General features: G+C 57.7%; 5 protein-coding genes and 1 non-coding gene across 6 annotated transcripts; 1 reads left to right on the plus strand and 5 right to left on the minus strand.

Moving 5' to 3' along the window:
- The first annotated feature begins 719 nt into the window (after window positions 1-719).
- B0I36DRAFT_393121 (uncharacterized protein) lies at window positions 720-2,238 on the plus strand. The gene is made up of 3 exons (XM_046161455.1): window positions 720-925; window positions 1,011-1,343; window positions 1,505-2,238. Exons 1-3 carry the CDS (start codon window positions 842-844, stop codon window positions 2,114-2,116), a joined length of 1,029 nt encoding a protein of 342 aa, XP_046007090.1. The 5' UTR covers window positions 720-841; the 3' UTR covers window positions 2,117-2,238.
- Window positions 2,239-2,836: 598 nt separating this feature from the next.
- Window positions 2,837-4,099, minus strand: B0I36DRAFT_26449 (RTA1 like protein-domain-containing protein). Its single transcript, XM_046151184.1, has 3 exons — window positions 3,646-4,099; window positions 3,485-3,545; window positions 2,837-3,356 (listed from the first exon to the last, which is right to left on the minus strand). Exons 1-3 carry the CDS (start codon window positions 3,953-3,955, stop codon window positions 2,885-2,887), a joined length of 843 nt encoding a protein of 280 aa, XP_046007091.1. The 5' UTR covers window positions 3,956-4,099; the 3' UTR covers window positions 2,837-2,884.
- A 3,592-nt stretch (window positions 4,100-7,691) lies between these two features.
- Window positions 7,692-8,978, minus strand: B0I36DRAFT_367369 (uncharacterized protein; the record flags this gene model as incomplete). The annotated part of the gene is made up of 1 exon (XM_046159446.1): window positions 7,692-8,978. One exon carries the CDS (start codon window positions 8,976-8,978, stop codon window positions 7,692-7,694), a length of 1,287 nt encoding a protein of 428 aa, XP_046007092.1.
- Window positions 8,979-14,126: 5,148 nt separating this feature from the next.
- Window positions 14,127-15,955, minus strand: B0I36DRAFT_367370 (Glucanosyltransferase-domain-containing protein; the record flags this gene model as incomplete). Its single annotated transcript, XM_046159447.1, has 2 exons — window positions 14,127-15,690; window positions 15,813-15,955. The coding sequence occupies 2 exons, from the start codon at window positions 15,953-15,955 to the stop codon at window positions 14,127-14,129; spliced, it is 1,707 nt and encodes a 568-aa protein (XP_046007093.1).
- Window positions 15,956-18,392: 2,437 nt separating this feature from the next.
- B0I36DRAFT_t172 lies at window positions 18,393-18,482 on the minus strand. The gene has a single exon. It is a non-coding gene; the product is annotated as a tRNA-Tyr (tRNA).
- Window positions 18,483-18,730: 248 nt separating this feature from the next.
- On the minus strand, window positions 18,731-20,557 carry B0I36DRAFT_251800 (general substrate transporter; the record flags this gene model as incomplete). Its single annotated transcript, XM_046150641.1, has 5 exons — window positions 18,731-19,001; window positions 19,099-19,525; window positions 19,595-19,895; window positions 19,975-20,358; window positions 20,462-20,557. 5 exons carry the CDS (start codon window positions 20,555-20,557, stop codon window positions 18,731-18,733), a joined length of 1,479 nt encoding a protein of 492 aa, XP_046007094.1.
- Between the last annotated feature and the right edge of the window lie 372 nt (window positions 20,558-20,929).

Here is a 20,929-nt window from a genome sequence, read left to right on the forward strand (position 1 = left end):
CCAAAGCTGAAGATTTGGCAGCTGCCCTCTGACAAATGCGATCGCCTTGACTTCAACTCGTCCGCCGCGACCGAGAGATTGAGGGCAATATGGGTAGTTCCGGACGGTTTGGGGTGTCTGTCCCACAATTTTCAAGGGGGAAGCCCATCAGATTTGCGATCTAAGCACCCGGTTTCAAAGATTGTATCCTTAGACTGTATCCTTTGGACTTTGCCGCGACAGGTTTGCTGAATAGAGGCCGGTCGGGCCATCCGGCCGAACGTCCTTGCTTGATTACGTCAAGCACCTGGCGAACGGTAGATTAATCAGCATTGCAGTGCCGAAGCGACCTGCCTCCCTGCTTCTGGATTCCCCGCATTTTCTCCAACACGGCCGGCGCCAGCAAGGCCTCGTGTGCATCTGAGTGCCCAGGCCATTTTGTGCGCAGAATTGAGGCTTGAATGGGCATTGGCCATGTCAGATGGAGTCTGGATTCACGTCGCAATTCTTTGTTGTGTCTCATATCGTTCGACGAGGTTCGATGGTCTGATGATTCAGACAGCGGAGTCTGACTGTCGGTTGTCTCCAACGACAGGAGACCAGGGCACTTGTTTTCCTTTTGGGGACGTGCGGGGAAGCATGTTGGAACCGGCACATGAGAATCGAAATGGCACGAGAGTCAAAGGGGCGTATAAGAACGGTAGGTAGCCTTCTTGTAGGAATCGACAGCATATCTTGGACACCACACAACAATCTCGCACTACTACATCTGCTATCAAGACGTCGACCACCTGCCGGCACAGCATAGAACCAAAAAAGAATCGAACAGAGCAAGCCTAGCAACGCCCATCCCACCCAGAAAATGAGAGTCGCCATTCTCGGAGCCACCGGCAAGACCGGCCAGGCTATTGTCGACGGGCTGCTTGAGAGCACGACAACCAAGTTTGTGCGTTGTTTCTATCCCATCGTCCTCCTTCGGCGCTTCTTTGCTCTTCCTCTCGGGCAGTCTGACTGACAAGGGCAACCTCCAGGAACTCACGGCCCTGACCCGGCCCTCGTCCGTCGACAAGCCCGAGACCCAGGCGCTCAAGGCCCGCGGCGTCAAGATCGTCCCCGTGGACCTGACCCCGAGTGCCTCCCTGTCGGCTCGCCATAACAAGGCGAGCACCGAGCCCGCCCACGTCGACCGGGAGCTCGTCAAGATCCTGACGGGCATCGATGTCGTCATCTCGGCGACCTTCTTCCTGAACCTGGCCGAGCAGATCCCGCTCATCGACGCAGCCAAGGTTGCAGGCGTGGGCAGGTTTGTGCCTTGCAACTTCCAGACTGTGGCGCCGAGGGGCGTCATGGCACTTGCCGATGCGGTAAGTGGTCATCCTGTTCCGACTTCCCAAATATGTCCCCAATGCAATGAAGCAGTACCTCGTGTGTGCGGGTAAATTGTGAAGGGGGATTCGCAAAAACTGGCATTTTGTCCCGCTTGGCCGCAACGCTAATCACAACAACAAACATTATCAACAAACAGAAGTACGAAGTCCTCGACCACATCCAGCGCATCCGCCAGCCCTACACCATCATCGAGGTCGGGTGGTGGTACCAGATCGCCCTGCCGCGCCTCCCCTCGGGCAGGTTCGACAACAACAAGCACATTGTGTACACGGCCGCCGAGCTTGTCGTTGCCGACGCCGGCGAGGGCGAGGGCGGCAAGGCGTCCTCCTCCTCCAACTACCTTCCCTCGGCGCTGACGGACCTGCGCGACGTCGGGCGGTTCGTGGCGCGCATCGTGGCCGACGGCGAGCGCACGCTCAACAAGTGCGTCTTTGCGTACGGCGAGGTCCTCACGCACAAGCAGCTCTGGGATACCGTCGAGCGGCTCTCCGGGGAAAAGCTGGAGCGCAACGAGGTCACGCCGCAGATGCTGGAGGAGCGCATCGCCCAGGTCCCCGCGGACCAGCAGGGCAAGGTCGGCCTACCCTTGGCCGTGCACGAGTACCAGCGGTCCTGGGGCGTGCGCGGCGACAACACGCCCGAGAACGCCAGGTTCCTCGGGTTCCTGACCACTCGGGAGCTGTATCCGGACTTTCAGGTCACGACGCACGAGGAGTTTGTCAAGGATGCGCTCGCGGCGGCGGAGTAAGCGGCGGGTAAGGGATCGGCTTGAGGAAGGTAGCGTATGCAGGTCGGCTTCTTGTTCACAACGGACTGATAAAGACAGAGGCAGCAGGGCGCATACGTGGGCACGCGTGGGGCATTCGAGATTCCTGATAGGCGTCCGCTGCTGATGCTGGCTTGAGTCTGGGGAGTAGGGGAGTTTGAGGAATCTGTCCCTGGGGACTTCTGAATAAGAAGTGGCCACCCTTTGGGCTGCCATGTCTAGCCTTACAACCAAAATTATGACCAGAATGCTACAGACCGCTGCGGATGCGGGCGCAAGTAGATACAAATACAAATCTATGCTGGTGTATGTAACGATTCGGGCCACTTTCGTGAACCATGGACTCACAAAGGGAAAAAAGCAGAAGAAAAAGAGAAAAGCCAAGGAAAGGAAGAGAAAGTTCTACCTTTTACCCCAAGTCTCAAACATAACTGCAACTGCGCGGGGACAGACAGATGGACTCAGACTCTGCTCGCACCGCCATCGCTGCTACTGTCCAGGAGACGGTGCGCCTTGGCGTCACCAGCAGCCGCATCGGTGGTGTCGTTGTCCTCGCCGGCACCTCCACCACGAAGCACACCTCCATTGGCCCCAGTACCAGAGCCAGGAGCCTCGACAGCGGTCTGGAATCCGTGGCCCGGCTGCGCGACGTTGAGGCAGTACGTGGCGATGACCATCATTCTTTACCATCGGGGACGAAATCACGTCAGCTATTATGTCTGTGTGTCTACGACGATGGGGAGAGAACACTTACACGCTTTCAAGCACAATGAACAGCGTCTCCTCCCTGAAGAACTCGGAAAAGTAGCCCTCGCTGAGCTCCTTGACGCGGTACGCGCACCGGATAAAGATAAACAGCGTCGCGAGGAAGAGGAACACGAGGAACAAGCGTAGGGGCCTGGGGAAGGATCTCTCCGCCGCCGCCGCCTTCTCGCCCGCCGCAGCGCGCTTCGCCTTGCCGCCAAAGAGGGCGCCCAGGAAGCCGCAGCTCCACAGGTAGTCGATGAACAGCGCGCTGAAGGCGACGAGGGTGACGACCTGGAAGACGAGGCCCGCGAGGGAGATGTCTACGCCGCGGTTGACGGCCGCCTCGGTCGTCGAGACGCTCGACATGGCGCCGCCCGCGGCCTGGAGGACCAGCGAGATGATGTCGCAGGGGATGAAGACCCAGTAGAACCAGCGGGGGTCGAAGCGGGATTTGGACGGGTCGATGAAGTAGATGCTTGAAATGGACAGGTGTCAGTGAGCGATGGGACAAGCGATGGCTTGTTCAGGAGAGCCGTTTGTTGATGAAGGTTGTCTGTCTTAAAGCATCGAGCTCTGGTGTGGCAGCAAAGAAAAGAGACTTACGTCTGGGAAAGCGTGACGTAAATCGCGGCACAGAAGAAGACTGGTGCCGTGGTCACGCAGACTATTGAGCAAGGACAGTCAGCAACTCTCACTCCCTCATCAATATCCTCACAACCAGCAAGACGTCCCACTGCGACCGGGAGATAAAGACAGCCACGTACTGATCTGCATCAAGAATGCGCCAAAGCTAAACGGGTTGTCATGCAGGAGCAGGCGTCCGATATAACCGACAATCTCATCGAGGCAGCCAGTCACGATGACTGTGGTGAAGCCCCAGGTTGGCCTGCCCTTGCGCCAGTAGAAGATCCCCTGGGCGAGGTGGATGAGCGCGGAGGCGGCGAAGGCAGCGAGGAAGAAGGCGTTGGCGGGAACATTGGGTTGGTAGCCCACGACACTCCACTCGGCTTTGCAGAGCTCAAGCGTGCAGTTGGCGTTGGGGCCGTACGTGATGAGCCCGTTTGGGAGCGGCATGGTGGGCGGTGGGTGTTTTGGTTGCCAGATGGCGCCTGTGGGCGGACGAGGTCACCACGGGACTGGGTGCTGTATAGTTGCGTCCTTGGAGATAAAGCTGTGGCGGTTGTGGTCGTAGAAGTTGAAAATCCTGAAGCTGTGGATGGCAGTTAGGCGAGGACGTCTATTTGAAGCGGACTCGGGTTCCCGAAGAAGGATATTGTAGTGACAGGGTTGGCCACGCTAGCAAAGCATGAGACAAGCTTCTGGGCCGATCATTTGGCAGGCTTCGAGGGAGTCTGCAAGTTTCGTATATCCTCTTGGCGGACCCTGGGCATGAGGCTGAGTCCTTACGACGCTCGTCAAGGCAACCATCATGCAGCAAGGCAGACCACAACAAGCAACAAGGCCACCAAGGGCCTTGATAGTAGCAGTGACGACCTGAACCCGCGGGGACCGGTTACCATTGGGGCCAGGAGCACAGAGGGCGGCCGCCATGCATGCTGGAATCGGCCCAGACGGAACAGGGGTCCGTTCTGCTGACAGCCACTTGTGGTTGTGGTTGGCGAATGGCATGCCCAGCACAGGGCGCATCCGATCCCGATTCCGAGCCTGCGGGCACTAGTGAATGCAAGATCCGTATGTAAATTAACCCCTGTCGTCACTCTCGCTTCCAGGCTGGAATGCCGCGTCTTTAGGCGGCTGGAGTGCCGAGACATCACACCAGCATAGAACACGACAAAGTCCACGCTCGTCATGCGCAGAGCCTCCTCGAATCCAACTACGCAATAGTGGCATGATGCTTGACGACGACGAGTCTGTGAAAACCTTCTCACGAACAAGATCGGCCGCCTGCATGGGCCCCTCGGATCCCGGTGACTACGCAGGTGGATCACAGGGCCTGGAACCAAGACCTGGAGACACGCAAGCCACGTGTAGCCGGCGCACCTCCTCAACTCGGCCACCCGCGGGTCCGCGGCCCGGCCATGGCCATTTCAAGGCAAAGCCTTGCATCGCCATTGGCATCTTGATCCATCCATCATATCTTGAAATCTCCCTGTCCTTGTCGCCATTTCCCCGCGACGCCCCAGAGACATGGTAACGAACCATGGGGAAGCCAGATTCGGAAATCATGTCATCAACTGGCTTGCCTGCAGAATGGTTGGTGCCTTTTCGGCAAGGCAATCCTCCAGTCTTGCTGCAATCCAACCAGGAACCTCACAACTGTTTCTCCTCTCGCACCAGGCAAGACGCACTGGCCGGCCAAAAGTCCCTACGAGGCTTGAAGACCACAACAGCGGTTTGGGGCGTGCGGTTGCCAAAATGAGAAAATCACCGTTGTTAGTTGGACGGCGCCACCAACTGCAAACTTGCTGCTTGTGGTGCTCAGTATTGATTGCGTACTTCCCCAGACCACGACGACATAACCAGCACAATACAAGTCCAACCGGACCCAACCAATCCCTTTCAAAATGACATTTGCGCAATACCATATCTTGGAATCCCGTGGTTGGTGGACTCTTATTCCTTTCGTGCGTAGCAAGGATTGGTGATGTTGGGTCCAACGCTTCCCCGGCAGATGGTGCACCACGCGGGCGCAGTATTGGCGGCTGTCATGGCATTATATAAATCCTTGGCCTGCATGCAACCCCCAGGGAAATTCACCGGGGCAATGCGCGCGCGCGGGGGCCTGACGGCAATCACCACTCAGATGCGCGCGTGCGTCCCCTACACAGTAGGCTAATAATGGGCATGCCTTATAAAATCCGGGGTGCAACGGCTTTCCCCATGGAGGAGGAAGCATGAGCAGGTCCAGGTGGGCATGACACACCTGTCTTTCGTGAGTTTGCAGGGGGGAAGTTCGGGAGCTTTGGGGCTCCTGTTTCCCTCACTGTTATATACGGCCCGATTCCCTTGCCTTGCTTCATTCCATGCCTGCCTCCCTTACGAAGTTTTCCTGTTGGCGTACGGCATTATGTGGCGTCCAGCTCGTAAGGACATTTTTCCGTCGGGTAGGTCGTCCCCTGCGGCTTGCTCGACTCTGCTTTTATCAAATCAACCGCATGGTTTGACGCTCACGCGACAGCTCCCATACCACGGCGTGCGTGATTCACGAGCGTCTCCCGGGTCCAGGGTCAAGGCTTGTGGTTCGCTTCTGCCCGTGGCTTCCAGTATCAGCAGACGGGAGAGCGGTTGCCAGATCCGACTGAAGGGCTCCGTCGCTTGTTTCGATCCGCTCGACCGGACCATTATACGCCCTGCATCCTTATATTCAGAGAGGCGGGATGTCGTGGAGTTCAGCTGCGAAATGGTGCCCGACTTTCCGAGTGGCTGACGAGGCGCGGATAATCACTTGAAGGAAGCATTGGGCTGGGCCCTTTTTTCCTATTGCTGAGGAGAAAAGTCGAATCGCCATGCTGCGACACCCCTTGATCGATGCGAGGCAATGACTGAGGACTTGAGGCTCGTTTATGACCACGGGGACCACCAACGAGCAGCGGCCGTGTTGGACAACATCGCCGATGCTTGGCAGGCTGGTCATCCGAGAAGCGAGGAAGGCTTCTCTATGGTGATACCCGTATGCGCGTGAGCATGATCCAAAAGTCTCGGGTAATGCGCGAAAACACTCGCTCTGGACTTTGAAGATGTCTGCGGGCACGACGAGGCCCGATGCACCGTTGTGCGTTTAAGCACACTGCGCTTGTCCGAAGTCGATCCTGATCCAACGGCCCCCAAAACTACTGGATCCCGCTGATCTGAACTTGAGAATACCATCTCGGAATGCTAGCTCCTCGATTCGTTCGATGCAGCAAGCACGTTCTGCTGTGTCAGCACGCTGCATGGCCGCACAGGTAGAGAGAGCTGGCGTCATCCGCACAATACACTTGCACCACACCGTTCTAGACACACACAACCAACAGCAATGCATGTAAGGAGGCTCTTCAATGCCACCACCACAAGCAGCCCCCAAATAGCCACAAATAGAGCACACAGACACACATACTCACCCACTCCTGTGCATGAAAAATCCCCCCTTCCGTGCCTTATTCTCAGCAGCAGCAGCAAACAAAAGAGAACGCCGCCGCCGCATCCCTGCCGCAGTGTTTCCAGATTTAGCTCACCGGTAGTCACTTTTTGGGGTCTAGAATTTTCAGAGTTGAAGCCTTGCAGCGCCAAGACCAGCTGGGGGTGAAAGTTAAGATTTTGCTTGAATTTTTATTCTCTTAAAACTTCCCAAAAACGTAATTGCCCTCGAACCCTATGGCTTCGCGGGGCTGTCGCCGCCCGCTCCGTATTCCCAAAAGTATGTCCTCGATTCCAATGTCCCAATGAAAATCAATTGGTTCCCCTACGCTAGTGCCCCCTAAAAAATTGCCAATGCCCGTGTGTGGTCCAGATCCTGATCCAGACTCCCCTGTTGACGCCGTGTAAACGCCGTGCCTGTATGCATTTAACCTGCCTGCTTGCTTGCTGCGCGTTGTGTGCGTGTGTATGGAAACAAAAAAACTCAAAAGATGATGTGGCCGGTGTGATGATGATGATGATGGTCGTTGTAATCAACTCGGCGGCGGGAGCCTTATATGGTGTTGTTGTTGTTGTTGTTGTTGTGGTGGTGGTGGTACATGAAGTACAATTCGTGCGTGTGTATGTGTACGTTATGCGCAACGTGACGGGGATATTAAGTGTAAGTGTATGTTGCGCGCAGAAGTAGCTCCCATCGCGCAGAGGGTGTGCCGGCGAACAGCAGCAAGACATTTCACATTGATGTCGACTGCCGATGCTCCTGATGCGGGTTCGTCACCGAAAACGACGAGCAAGACGGATACGAGTGCCGGGCCGTCGGGTCTTCGCCTGGCCCCGAGGCAACCGACTCCGGATCCAGGTCCGGTGCCGCGATGAGCTTCCCGGATGAATGCTGCCGCGAGTGCCGCCGCCGGTCGAGCGGATCGATATCGAGGTCCAGCGAGCCCGGCCGGTGGTGGTTGTGGTTGTGGTGGTGGTGGTGTTGTTGCTGTGGGTAACGACGCTCGAATTGCTGGTCGTGGTATGCTGCTGGGGCCGCCATCATCGCGTTCATCGCGAGCTCGACGTCGTCCATCTTGAGCCACGAGTCGGTGCCAGCCGACGACGACCCGATCAGCCCGGGCGAAGAAGACCGGCCCTCGGGGACCGCGCACGACGGCTGCCTCTGGCGCCGCGGGATCTCTGTGGCCGAGTTGGTCCCGGGCCCTCCTCCGCGTTCCCCCGAGGACTTGCGCCGCCGCGCGATGCGCAGGCTGCCGTAGACGTTGGGCGCGTTGGCGACAAAGGTGGATACGACGATCTGGATTGACGCCCACAGCGAGCGGGTCTCCTGGGACGAGCCGTTATTAAAGATGAGCACGACGCGCAGGATGGTGACGACGATGCAGAAGGTGCCTAGCACGAATAGGCCGTACAGCCGCAGGTGCTCGCCGAGCGTGCGCTTCTGCAGGCTGAGGATCGGGAAGGAGATGATGAGCAGCATCACGTCAACGACGCTGTTGCTAATACCCTGGAGGAGGAGCTGGGCGTATGCGCGCACGCACTGGCCTGGGTTCGGGCTGATCTGCCAGTAGAGCTCGATGGGGCGGCACTCGAGCAGTGTCGCAAATATGGTGCCGACAAAGGTGGCGCCGAGCACGATCCAGGTCGCGCAGATAAGGTAGGCCACGACGGTAATGCCCGAGAGTAGGTGCTGATAGAAGAGGAGGAGAATGCACATCTGCAGCCACAGGATGACGGCGAGGATAATGCGGGCGACCAGGACGAGGATGCTGCCTGCGTGGACGAGATCCGGGTCGTAGTCTGTCAGCTTTCCACTTAGGACATCGCTAGCGGTGCCGAAGCTGAGGTAGTAGTGGTTAACGACGATGCGGGCGATGATGAAGACAATGGAGAGAATAACCAGGGCGAAGCTGGTATCGCGCTTCTTGCGCTGCCATAGTGTCGTAGCCGCGCGAAGCAGGACGATGAAGAGCGAGATGGCCGCACAGGCGTAGTTGGCAGCCTGGGCGGCAGACATGCTGGGCGACGTTGCTGCCCTGCGAGGGAAACTCATTTGAGGGTGTTACTTGTTGAGGGTCGCGGCCGGTGAATCTGACGAGGAGAGCGTGGCCATGCTTGAGATGAGGGCGTTGTTCCTGGTGCTCCTCTGGCGGTCGATGCCGATTCGGTTCAGGCCGGTAGATGTCGTTTACGTCGATGTCGTTTACGTCAATGTCGCATATCGAGAGTTCCGAGACATGCTGCAGGAAAACGGCTGGGCGTGTTGAAGAATGGTAGCGGGTGGGGAAAAGTCTGGGGAGGGCACGCCGAGGGAGATATACCGGGCGGCGCAGGAGCAGAGCCGGTGGTCTGGGGGGCATTCATTCATGGGCCTAGCCGACGGACTGGGTCCGCCAAGGGCACCTTTTCGTCCCAAAATTGCCACTAAGCACGAGGACCAGGGACTAGGCCGCGGGGGACGCGCCGGCGACGGGGCCGTCGATGGGCCATTCCCACATTGGCTGACGGTACGCTGGTCCAGGTGTGTGTGATCTGGGTTGCCTTGTCCTCCGTACACACACACCAGGTCAGGCTCACGTCGCACTCGAGGGGTGACATTCACGTCCTGTGCTTACAAAGGTGCCCTGCGTGATGCAGTCATTGCAGCAGGAGAAGCAGACTGTCTATTTTTTGCTCTGACACGCAGCCTCCTTGTGGGATGTTTGGTCATCTCATCATTGTTGTCGTTGTTGTCACCGGGACTCTCGAGAGCAATGCGAGCAGGGGTCAGGGCCTGATTGCCGGTGGGGGAAGTCCTGGCATTGGAAGCCTGTCTGTCATGCCATCAAGAAATCAAAGCAAGCCATTTCGCGACCCATGAGGCTCGGTACCCAGGCCAGGGCTTGGTTATGCAAGGATCTGCGTGTCGCAGACAGAATTTAACGACCGCTTACGATCCTTGAGCCTGGTGGGCTAATTACAATTGCCAAAGCTGGCTGAAATGGAACCTGTTTGCCTTCTCAATTAACAGACCCTTTGAAGTCGTGCTCGCGGATGACTTATTGCCGTTCCGTAGCCTGAGCCGAGCACTGTGACGGCCTGAAAGATGTCGCTGGCGGGTCAGCCGGTCTCTACCGACAGTGTGCCCATGGCTGTTGTGGCTTGCCTCTTGGCAGCCAGTGCTGTCTGCCTGCCGCCCGTGTGCGACATGATTGCCAGTCGCGGAGGACCAGCACCACGGGCACTGGCTGGCGCGGCTGCTCGAGTTTGTGGCGTTCTTCTCGCCCGTCGTGGTCGTCGGATCCGAATTATCTGGAGTGAGCATGGACGGACGACTCCCACCACCATGCCCCTGAACGGCCATGAACAACGCCAGCGGGGATGGCGAAGCCGGAGCGAGACCACACAAGGCGAGTCGACCCGCCACCGATCTCGACAGGCGAAGACAGGGTGGAGGTACTAATTACGCGTTACGGGGTAGCTTGATGCCCAAACTCCACAATCGCTCATGCTAGGTACTTACTCCAGCAGGCCATGCATGCCTTCTCAACCGTCGCCCAGGTTGGGAAAACTCAAAATCACTGGCACGCACACAACCAACAGGAATCTGTTACCTGGCTGGCTGCCGCGCTACCCACATGTTGGACATGAAACGGTGCCCACGCCTCGTCGCCTGTATCCCACCAGAATGAGCCACACGCATTATCCAGGTCGTCCCACATGTTGTTTCGCGCTCGTCATGAGCATCCGATACCCAGCGCAAGACGCGCCCCGGCGATTGCTCACGGGCCAGGTAGCATGGACAGAGGAATTCAAGCGACAGGGACCCCTAGCCGGCGCATGGCCTTCTGGCACGCAGCGTTGCGCTGAGCCAATTTAGAGTTTGTACGGGGTGTTGCATTCTGCAGAGGAGGTCCACCTCCACCATCCTCGCTCGCTCGCCTTTTGCTGGGGTTTTCCCTGCTCTCATCTGGTCGCTAAAGAACGCCCGCCAAGAGTCCGCCGCAGGGCTAGCGGAGATGGTCGGTATTCCGATACAGACTGCTAGTGTATTCCCCCGTCCTTTCAAGCAGCCAGTCAGATCGAGCTCGGTCGGAGAACTTTGGTGGCTGCCTCGAGGTGGTTAGCAGCTCGTCTGGACCCGGGTCCACATACTTCGGCCACGGCTCCCCATGGCTGGGCGGTGCTTGGCTTGAAGCAGCTGGACTGTTATTATGCGCTCGTGGCGGAAGATGCCGCGGGAGGGTTTGACCAGTCGGCCAGCTGGGACAGCATAGCCTCAGACGAGCTGGGCTTCTCCAGACGCCTCAGCCTGCCGAGCCAAATAGTTACAGAGCTGAGCCGGTATGCCTGCGTGATGAGAGGTGCCAAGGCATCACGGCGCATGGGGTAAATCAGGGGAACTGCGGACTGCTCTCTGTGTGGCGTGGCCGGAGCCCACAGTCGAGGACCATGCAGTGCACCGGAAGCGCCGGTGTGCCTCACGGCATTGCCAACATTGTTGTCGGTAGTTATGCAAGTTCTTTGATCGTCGCCAACACAGCGGCTTCCAAGGAAGCTGTTCCCTGGTGGCCAGGCAGGGGCTGGCAGCCAGGGAAAAGATCCAATGCTCTGGATACGGGGTCGGGATTTCAGGGGAGGGAGGGTCCCCCATGTCGGGCAAAAACACCCTGCAGGCTTGACCCAGTGTGTGCGACGTTGAGCAACGACAGCTGAGAGAGAGAGAGACCGCGACTCACTCACGCCGAGACAGAACACACTCACTTAGGAGCCGTGGCGCACGCTGCGTAGGGCCCCTGAGTGTCAGGCGCAGGTCAGCCTTGCGAGGCCGATGCCCACACACAGAACTGCTGGCCTCGAGCACCAATGCACGCGGGACGTGCACGTTCCTGCGTCAGAAGCACCGGCGTCGGCTCCGAAAAGCGTCATGCTAATTACGACGCATCCGAGATCTCATCTCTAGAGACACGTGGCCGGCACCGCCGCAGTCAGTCTACTTCAAGCATGGGCAAATGTAATAGCGTGGTTATTACTCGCGTACGTGCAGGTGGGATAGTCTTTGCACCGTATATCACTGCCTCCCACGGCTTGCTTGCCAGCCGGGAGCCGTGACCCACCCGTGCACGCGCGCGACTCAGTGGTGATGGTTGTGTCTGTCTCGAGTGCAGCTGGTGTGTCCGTGCCAGACTCCGGGCATGCCGAGTTGGGGGACACATTGCTCCCACTTTTGCACGTGCACAACAGCAGAACCTGAGAAGCATCTCTCTGCACTAGTCATGTACTTGCATTGTGCATGTCCCGTCCCTGTGACCAGTTTGTGTGACACGAGCATTGGATACAAGCCGCCCAGGCACAACGCAGCTCTGCTCTCCACAGGGTCCCCCCTCGGAGCTGGCCACGACTGGCAGTTGCTGCTTGGCATGCTGGCCGTGTGCTTGATCACAGTATATGGCGCTCGGAAATGCAAGCTTGAACCTTTCCTTGGAGGAATATCCTCGGTGTTCCGAAACCCCGACATGGCCGACATGGCGTGTCGACGACCAGCTTGCACACGGGCTTGGGCGCGAGATTTTTCCTTCTATTCCTGCAGCCACGATTGTGCCGAGATGACAGACGTATCCCCAGAGCAAGTGAAAACGGACGGCATGGCGTGGACCTCGTGGTGAAACTTCTGGGCAGGGTTCGCAACAACAGAATGGGTACAACTACAGAGCAACGGTTCTCTGCCGACTCGTGACCTCCCAAACATCAACTAAAGCGACGCATGCAGCATTAGCCACCATGTCGGCAAATGGATTCCAGTCCCATGACTTCCTTTTATCTGCGTGACATGTTCTGTCGACATGTCACCCGCAGCCTTTTCCGGCCTGTCCCCCGTGCATACAGGGTCGCGAAAACTCCGTTAGTGTAAGAGGCTTAAATCTACGCAACCCCAAGCTTTCCCTGTTGAAGGTCTGCCCTGAATATATCACTTGGCACAGGGGCTAATCAAGCGCAACAGCACAAGTCGGGCACTTTGTGCAAGCTGGTATAAATGACAGCACGTGTCGTAAGCCTGGTTTATTTCTCAAGTGGATATTCCTAGGCTTCTAAAGTGCTGTGATGCTTTCTCTCTCGCTCACGGAAATATAAACCCACCAAGGGTACAACAGCAAGAACTTAAATAATAGAGAGAACAGGAGGAATTGGCAACAAATTACTCCCTCCATTGTTTGAGCCTTTGCCGCAAAGGGCAACTCTGACAAGCCATCTCATTAGTGAAACAGCGCCGGTCTTCGCTCCACGCTCCACTCTTTCGGGCGTCATCTCGCCTCGCAGCCATCTTTCCGAGGTGAACGGAGAATCACGACCGGAACCATCTGGAATACTCGCTGCTCCCAACCAAAACCTCATGCTTTTGCAAGTCTACCTCTACGAAAGCCAAATATTTGTAAAAATGAATGTTTGGGATTTTACTTGGGCGCCTAATTACTTTCAGTTCTTGTCTTAAGCTACAGAGAACAGCAACTTAAAATGTGTGTTGGATCGCTCTGTGTGCCGTCCTCTAGTTACAAGCGGCACAAGCGACTGACTGACGAACCACATCCACGGCAGAGAATGGCGGCATGGCTTCTGTCGGACCGGCAAGTTTCTTGATCATCCTTTCGTGAAAGTCGTGCTCTGATAGCGCAGTCACCACCACCACCACCACCCGACGTCATGATGATCAATAGCGGCAATTGTGCATGCCCGTTGGGTTGGGAAGTAACCCTGTCCTCCAAAGAAAACCGGGACCCTTGAGCTCGCTCGCTCGCATACTAGAATTGTGACTAATATTGTGTGACAAACCCATTCTCTCTGCACACACACACCAGTAGAGTGGCGGCTTTGTTCACGATCACCAACATTACAGACGGAGGGGCCCTTGAATAAAGTATGTTTGTATGTATTAGTTATTTTGTACCTATCCAGGACACCACCGCCACGGGGTGATCCCTTGCGGATGTCCAAGATTGTGATCTCTGCTCTTTTTTGTTTATTCTCTTTGAAAATAAAGAAGCCGTTATGAAAATGTTGGGAATATGCAAAAAAAGTAGATCACTGTCTGGTTCATTCTTTCTTCAATGTTGACGCGCACCACCATGCAAAATACATCTCTGATACTTGGGCTGCTTTCTAGCACAAAGCCCGAAAACCCCCCCTTTCTTTACAAGAGAAGGATGCCAGCGCCCGAAACCACCGCGAGCACCAGGTAGCCCGCGAACAGGGCCTTGCCGACATCAAAGAACCCAAGACCACCACCGGCACCACCAGCAGGACCCATGCCGCCACCGATCCGCGCGGCCACGCCGGACGAGGAGCTGCTCGCGACGCCCGTGGCGCCGCCAGCGCCGCCGCCCTGCACGGCGGTGCCCTGCTGGCCGGTGGGAGCGGGGACGGCGCCCGTGCCGGCGGTTCCCGCGCTGGCGATGAGGGCGGAGCAGCCGGCGGCGGTGCTGGGGCTCTGGACCGAGGCGACGCCGTTGAAGGCGCAGGCGGACGGGTTCGAGTTCTGGGCGAGGTAGTACTGGTTGGCGACCCAGGCGAGCTGCTGCTTGGCGCTGCAGCCGCTGAGGGCGCCGTAGTCGCCGGTGGTGGCGTTGCGGGCGATGCCCTCGCACAGGCTCTCGTTGGACCCGCAGATGTAGTTGAAGACGGCGCCGTAGTCGGAGCCGTCGTCGGAGGCGATGCCGCACTGCAGCGCGGCGGCCTCGCAGGCGCAGAACTGCGGGTTGACGGTGGGCGGGAGCGGCGTGGCGACGGCGGCCCAGGTCGAGTCGGTCGGGCAGGCGGGCGCCGTGTTGGAGGGCTTGTAGGCCGAGGACTGGGTGATGGTCGGCGAGACCTTGGCGAGCTGGTTGCGCAGCGAGGTGAAGTCTGGGTACGGGGAGACGCTGTTGCCGTTGACCTTGACGAGGCCGAACTGGTTCTCCGAGTCAAAGTACTGGTACACGATGCCACCGGAGAAGACGTCCGTCATGTTGCCGTAGAGGACGGGCACCTCGGTAAAGGGTCGCGAGTAGGGCCCGCCGGGCAGGCCCTCGTTGCAGCCGTACTCGGCAAAGAAGACGGGCACGGGGTAGTCGCGGAAGAACTCGACGCGCTCGCCGTACGAGGACGCGGCGTAGTTGCTCTGGCCGCACCACGAGTAGACGTTGTAGCCCCAGAAGTCAATCGAGGTCAGGCTGCCGTCGGAGCCCGGCGTGCAGGCGAAATAGGCCGCCAGGTCGTCGCGGGTGGGCACATCGGCCGTGGCGTAGCCGACGCCCAGCGAGGAGCGGTACTTCATCGACTTGATGTACGCCTTGGTGTCGCGGACGGCGGCCTTGACAAACGCGGCAGAGGCAGTCTGGTTGGCGGCCTGCACAACCTCGTTGCCGGCAAAGAAGCCAATGACGTTGTTGTACTTGGCCAGGGCGTCGACGACGGCCGTGTATCTGGCGTAGAGCGGCACGTTCCACTGCGGGTTGTTGCTCTGGATCGAGGTCGACGGCTCGCTCAGGTCGGCAAAGACATAGATGCCCTTGTTGGCGAGCTGCTCCATGCAGTCATCGTGGTTGACGGTTGGGTCGATGGCGTACACGCGGATGACGTTGGTGAAGAGCTGCTCCATGAACGGAATGTCACGGGCGCAGATGCTTCCATCCGCGAGGGGATCCGTGTACTGCGTGTTGGCAGAAACCTGGCCATTGGGCTGGTAGTTCTGCTGGTACGCAACACCTTTGAGGTAGCTGTGGCCGAGTTGTACTGGTCAGTCTCGTGCTTGTGGACAATGAGGGTTTGAGTTGTGTCTTGCTTCCATGCAGCAACTTCTCTGCCCTTGTGCACCACACTGTGTAGAATTGGCACTCACTATTGCGATCCGTTGTTCGAGTAGAAAAAGTGCTGGCCGACGGCCTGGATCGTCGGGATCGTCTTCCAGCTCTGTGCGTTGGCGGAGCCGGCCAGGGAAGCCAAGGCGCCAAGCACCAGGGAAACAGCGGAGCTGGACCGCATGGTAATGGCGGGGTTTTTATTTCAATTCAGTGTGTGGTCTTCGGAACCGTGCACGGGAGCAGTGGTACAATGAATTGTTGCCGGTGTGGTCCGGAAGCAAAGTCGGCGGCGAGGACAGGCAGCCTGAAGAGAGCGTGTGAAGGTTGAGGAAAGGTTGGAATGTATTATTTAGGCAGCCGCAAAAGGTGCTGACGGCGACTGGGAAAAGCACACGAAGCGAGTGGGACGGCTGGCAGGAATGGAACCCAAGCACGTCTGACAGGGAGAGATGGAGAAACAAGGAAGACGAGCCAAGAAAAACAAGAAGAGGAAGGGGACGCCAGAAGCCTCGGGGCCCCGGGTCCGGCGCATGTTTATTCAGGCGCCTCTGTCCGCCCACTCGCTGCTTACCCTCTTTCCGAGGCTTGCGTTGCGCACGCCAGCCCGACCTGACCATGCGCCGGCCACCCTTGTGCTCGCGCCGCCAGCCATTCCGCCTAGCGCAGTTTTAAGCTCCGGAAGCTGGCCTGGGAGAAACCCTTTGAGCGGGTCTGCCCCCATTGTCGTTCGGTCGTGTTCGCAGGGGCATGCGGTTGTCTCGGAGGGCTGGCTGGCTGGATGGCTGAATAGCCCCCGCCAGAGATTGGCCGTGTGGCATTGCCCTTTGGCCACCTGGCCAAGATCTGATCCCTCGTCTTCGTTCTCCAAGACGCAGCCCCGGCGAGCATGTTGCAAAACATCAAGCACCAGCACAAGCAAAGACTCTGCAACACGCAAGACTGGGCGAGCGGTGCGGTACGTCAGCTCCTCGCTGGGGAGGGCAACTGCCGGTGAATATCAAGATGATCAGCAAGTCGCAGCCTGCTTCTCGAAACGCAGGGTTGCATGTGCGCGATCTGGAATGGGTCCACCGTCGTCATCTCCGTGTCACAGAGGAACGGGGCCCGGCCATCCCCACGCTCGCCGCGACGGCTGGGAGTGCGAGGAGGACGTGCATTCAAGAAGCCGATCGACAACAAGACAATTGGCTGGGCAGCCATCATCGCCAACCAAGGAGCCTCATCCGTCTGTTGCGGGTTCACGAGATGTGCTGACGATGCTTTGGAGACTACAGTCGGACGGCAAAGTCCATGACTGAACTCGAGAATACGATCCCCACAGTCCCTCAGCCCGTCAGCCCAGATACGGGACGCACACTCTGCGCAATTTGCACCATGCCGTTGACACGAGGCGGGCGCAGACGACGGGCTGCAAATAGCTTTGGTGTCTGCGGGCGGGGGCCCTTGCGCACTCACCTGCCTCGCCCTGCCCTGTCCCGTCGCCCGCCCATTCTCAGGCCTTGACACGCGTTGCGTTTGGTCCCTTGGTGTCTTGGTACAAAGGCTTGTTTTGTCTTGTCCTGCCCACTGGTGGAGCAGCACCCCGTCCGTGTCATCCCAGCAGCAGGCCGGGCTGCTGCTGCAGCGTCGTCCACGATTCCCAACCCCATGCTCATAGAACCGTTCTCGCGTGGTGATGACGGGTAATCGGCAAAGCTTGGCATCAGATCCCTGAAAAGAACGAAATGGCCCAGCTGGCTGGCCGTTTGCGGCGTGCCCAGATTGAGCCGTCGCAACGTTGTATGTAATTAGTTAATGTAGCGTACGTAGTCTTCATGGTATGTTGCCGCTTGGGGGTTCGAGCTGGAGCACCTCGACGAACGGCCTGTCGCTCGGCCCCTTTCGCACGTACGCGTCACATCCCTAGGGTCCACCACTAGCTGGCCCAGTAGTCAGTCACCCCAAGCACCTCCTCTGAAGGGCAGGCAAATGTTAGCCCTCTCGTTGACGTGTACACACGTCCTCGGCACACCCACACTGCGCCCCTAGCTGACGACGCCTCGCCTTCCTTGCTTAGGCCCCCCTTCTCTCTGCCGTCGAGAAGCCGTACAGGAGGCAGGGAGTGAGTTGCTCGTGCCCGTTGCCGAAGCTAGTATGTGCGTGTGAACATCATTTCCGCTGTTGCTCCCTGCGACGCGCATGCTTATTAGACCGGTGTCTGTAATGGGGCTTCATTGCGGTGGATGAATACGGGCGGGAAGGCTAGTTAACGATGCAGGACAAAATTGTGATGGGCGAGGCGCCATTCTTTGCAACTTTCGCAGATGATGCTGGATCTCGAGACCCAGCCGGTGTACCTGAAAGCATTCCTGGCCCCAATTAGTGGGAACATCCCTCCATGGTCCCCTAGACTTGCATGATGCTTGTCGACTGCGGCGCTTGCCAGCGACCACTTGACACCGGACCGCCGCGCCACCCATGTTTCAGATCAAACAAAGAGCACTGTCGCGGATATCGCAAGTAAATTCGAGAACCGATCGGTCGACAAAACGAATCAGCCAATCGCGCAGGCACACAATACCAAAAAAAAAAAAAAAAAGGGAGAAAAAAAAAAGATTGGAATGCATGTATCCCAGGTTTCCCTCGGACCGGAATCGAACCGGTGACATTCAGATAACAATTTGTGGACAATTACAGTCTGACGCGATAACCAACTACACCACCAAGGGAGTTGGCAAATGAGGAACAGTTGGACTGTCCGTCAAGGGTTTGCTGTTGTGGACTCGGCCGCTTATGATAGTATGTATTCACAGCGCATATCTCTCTCCCGCGGGAGCAACCCTAACCACGAGCGGCTGGTCCCTTCTCTGTACGGCTTCAGGGTGGTGGCGCCATGGTCATAGCATCAATACTTGCAACGGGACCTGAGATTCATCATGTCTATTAACTCATTCGCCCGCCGTCAAACCTCTTCCGTTTATGCGGCGTCCGTCCTCTTCCGCAGGCCCCGCCGACTTCCGATACTACGGTCCTGTGTGATAGCCTCCAGAGACAGCCCCTTCGTCTCTTCTAGATACACAAAGGACACAACCGCGATGATCAGGTCAAACACACCCCAGAGGAGGAAAGTGCCCCAGCCCAAGTTGCGGATCATGTATGGCGTGGCGACAGAGAAGATGAAGTTGAATAGCCACTGCGAGGCGACGCCCGCCGCAACACCAGGCTCGCGGATGCGAGTCGGGAAGATCCTGGTCGCGCCGAGGCTCTTTATCAGTACCACTGGGGCATTTTTGACGTATCGCGTAAGCGTAGGTGAATGGCATTCATGAAAGCAGCAGGACCTACTCGGAAACATATGGCCACGGTAGCGGGCCCCAGCTAAAGTTGTACACCACGACGAACAGGTAGATCAGTGCGACGGTGCCGATCCCGGAGCCCGAAACGCCGCTGCTGCTCGTATCCGGGGACGGCGTGGCTGCAACGATGCCGGCCGTCGTGATCTGGCACAAGCCCATGACTACGGCACCACCTACGAGTACCTGGCGGCGGGAAAGGCGCTCCGAGAACCAGATGACAAAGACGCCGCACGACACAACCTTGACAGCGCCGAATATGCCAGTCAGTAAGAGGCTCAGGTCGGCATCGCCGCCGACGAGAAGCTCGAAGTACTGCGGGCCGAAATAGGCAAAGGCCGTAGCGCCCGTGGCCTGCTGTGCTGTGAACACGGCAAAGGCAGTGAACACACGGCGGAAATTGTCGCGCTCGAGAAGCTCTACGGGGGAAAACATGTTAAAAAGTCAGTCATGCATCAAGCTTCCTCTTGCAGCGACTCTTCACCTACCCTTGATGTGGAAGCCCTCGGTCGCGCGGGCTTCGTCGAGGACTCCCGCGCGAATCTCGTCCATTTCGGCTGCCGTGGCGTCGGAGGTGTCGGCTCGTATCCATTGCAGGCTGAGCCAGGCTTCCTCGTGACGGCCCTTCTTGGTGAGCCACCTCGTGCTTTCGGGCAGGGTGAGCATACCCAGGCCGAGCAGTCCGGCAGGGACAAGTTGGAGGCCGATCGGGATCTGCCATTGCGACGGGCTGTTGTCGGGGATCCCTCTGGCAACGCCGTAGTCGATCCAGTAGCTAGCAAAGATGCCCTTGTTCTAATGTGAGCTGAGATGTCCCGATGGAAGGGAAAGACTGATAGACCGCGCCTGGACTCTGGCAAAGACTTACGAAAGTAAAGAACCACTGGAAGAAGGAGCCGACCTGGCCGCGCAGCTCTTTCGGCATCATCTCGCTGTTGTACATGGGCACGACCACAGTCGCTGAGCCCAGACCGAGACCTGCCACCACGCGGGCAAAGTAGAATGCCGTCAAGGAGTGCGTGTTAATGGTCTGTATCACGGCACCGATGCAGAAGACGAACGACGACAGCATAAGTGTCTTGTTGCGGCCTAGGCGATCCGTGACGGGCCACGCAAGGAAGCAGGCGATGAAGGCACCCAGCTGCTGCAGGCCGACTGCAAGCGACTCTGTTCTTGTTTTGGTTGATGCGTCGTAGCGGTAGTCGTTCTCAAAAGACGAGAAAGTCAAGACGCCGCCTGCAAAATTGTCAGTCTGGCGTGCGTCAGGTTTGCGGGTTTCGTGCTGTCACGCACCGACACTATACACACAAAGTCAGCCACTGAATGGTCCGCCAGCTCTATTCGAACGTAGAAACCCACATCCCGCTATCATAACCAAACAGGAAGCCCGCCATGCAGACGACAGAGCCTAGCCAGTACGCTCTGAATCGTCCTAGTGGTATGCCGAGCATGTTTGTGCCTGTCCCGTTGCTCACTGGCTGCCGTATGGATACAAGTGGTTCAATCCAAGTGCCTTCGAATGATTGTCGAAGGAGCGCATCACCCTCGTCTTCGTCATCTGCTAGGTCTGCCATGTTAATATTGTCCAGTTTCTCGATTACGTTCAAGGCCAGCGCGATACAAGTGACTTTCCCCTGTTGATGAGAAGGAGTCTCCTAGATCGGCGTCCGTGCCAGCAACACGAGGGTCAAGCATGACGACAAGCACGCGTCCAAGGGGAGCAGTTGCGTGATGAGGGACCAATCATGCTGGCGAATTCGGGGCTAGGGGGGGCCTTGTCTTGATACCCCGACAGCGCCAGGGGCCAACCAACTTCAGGGCCC

This window comes from Microdochium trichocladiopsis (genome assembly GCF_020744255.1).
Source record: "Microdochium trichocladiopsis strain MPI-CAGE-CH-0230 chromosome Unknown B0I36scaffold_10, whole genome shotgun sequence".
Classification (NCBI taxonomy): domain Eukaryota; kingdom Fungi; phylum Ascomycota; class Sordariomycetes; order Xylariales; family Microdochiaceae; genus Microdochium; species Microdochium trichocladiopsis.

Bases quoted from the DNA above. Each gene is read 5' to 3' on its own strand.
- B0I36DRAFT_393121 (XM_046161455.1), top strand. From the start codon at position 842: ATGAGAGTCGCCATTCTCGGAGCCACCGGCAAGACCGGCCAGGCTATT. The intron at 926-1,010 runs GTGCGTTGTTTC...GGCAACCTCCAG, and splicing joins AGAGCACGACAACCAAGTTT to GAACTCACGGCCCTGACCCG. The intron at 1,344-1,504 runs GTAAGTGGTCAT...ATCAACAAACAG, and splicing joins TCATGGCACTTGCCGATGCG to AAGTACGAAGTCCTCGACCA.
- B0I36DRAFT_26449 (XM_046151184.1), bottom strand. From the start codon at position 3,955: ATGCCGCTCCCAAACGGGCTCATCACGTACGGCCCCAACGCCAACTGC. The intron at 3,546-3,645 runs GTACGTGGCTGT...CTTGCTCAATAG, and splicing joins CGCATTCTTGATGCAGATCA to TCTGCGTGACCACGGCACCA. The intron at 3,357-3,484 runs GTAAGTCTCTTT...GTCCATTTCAAG, and splicing joins TACGTCACGCTTTCCCAGAC to CATCTACTTCATCGACCCGT.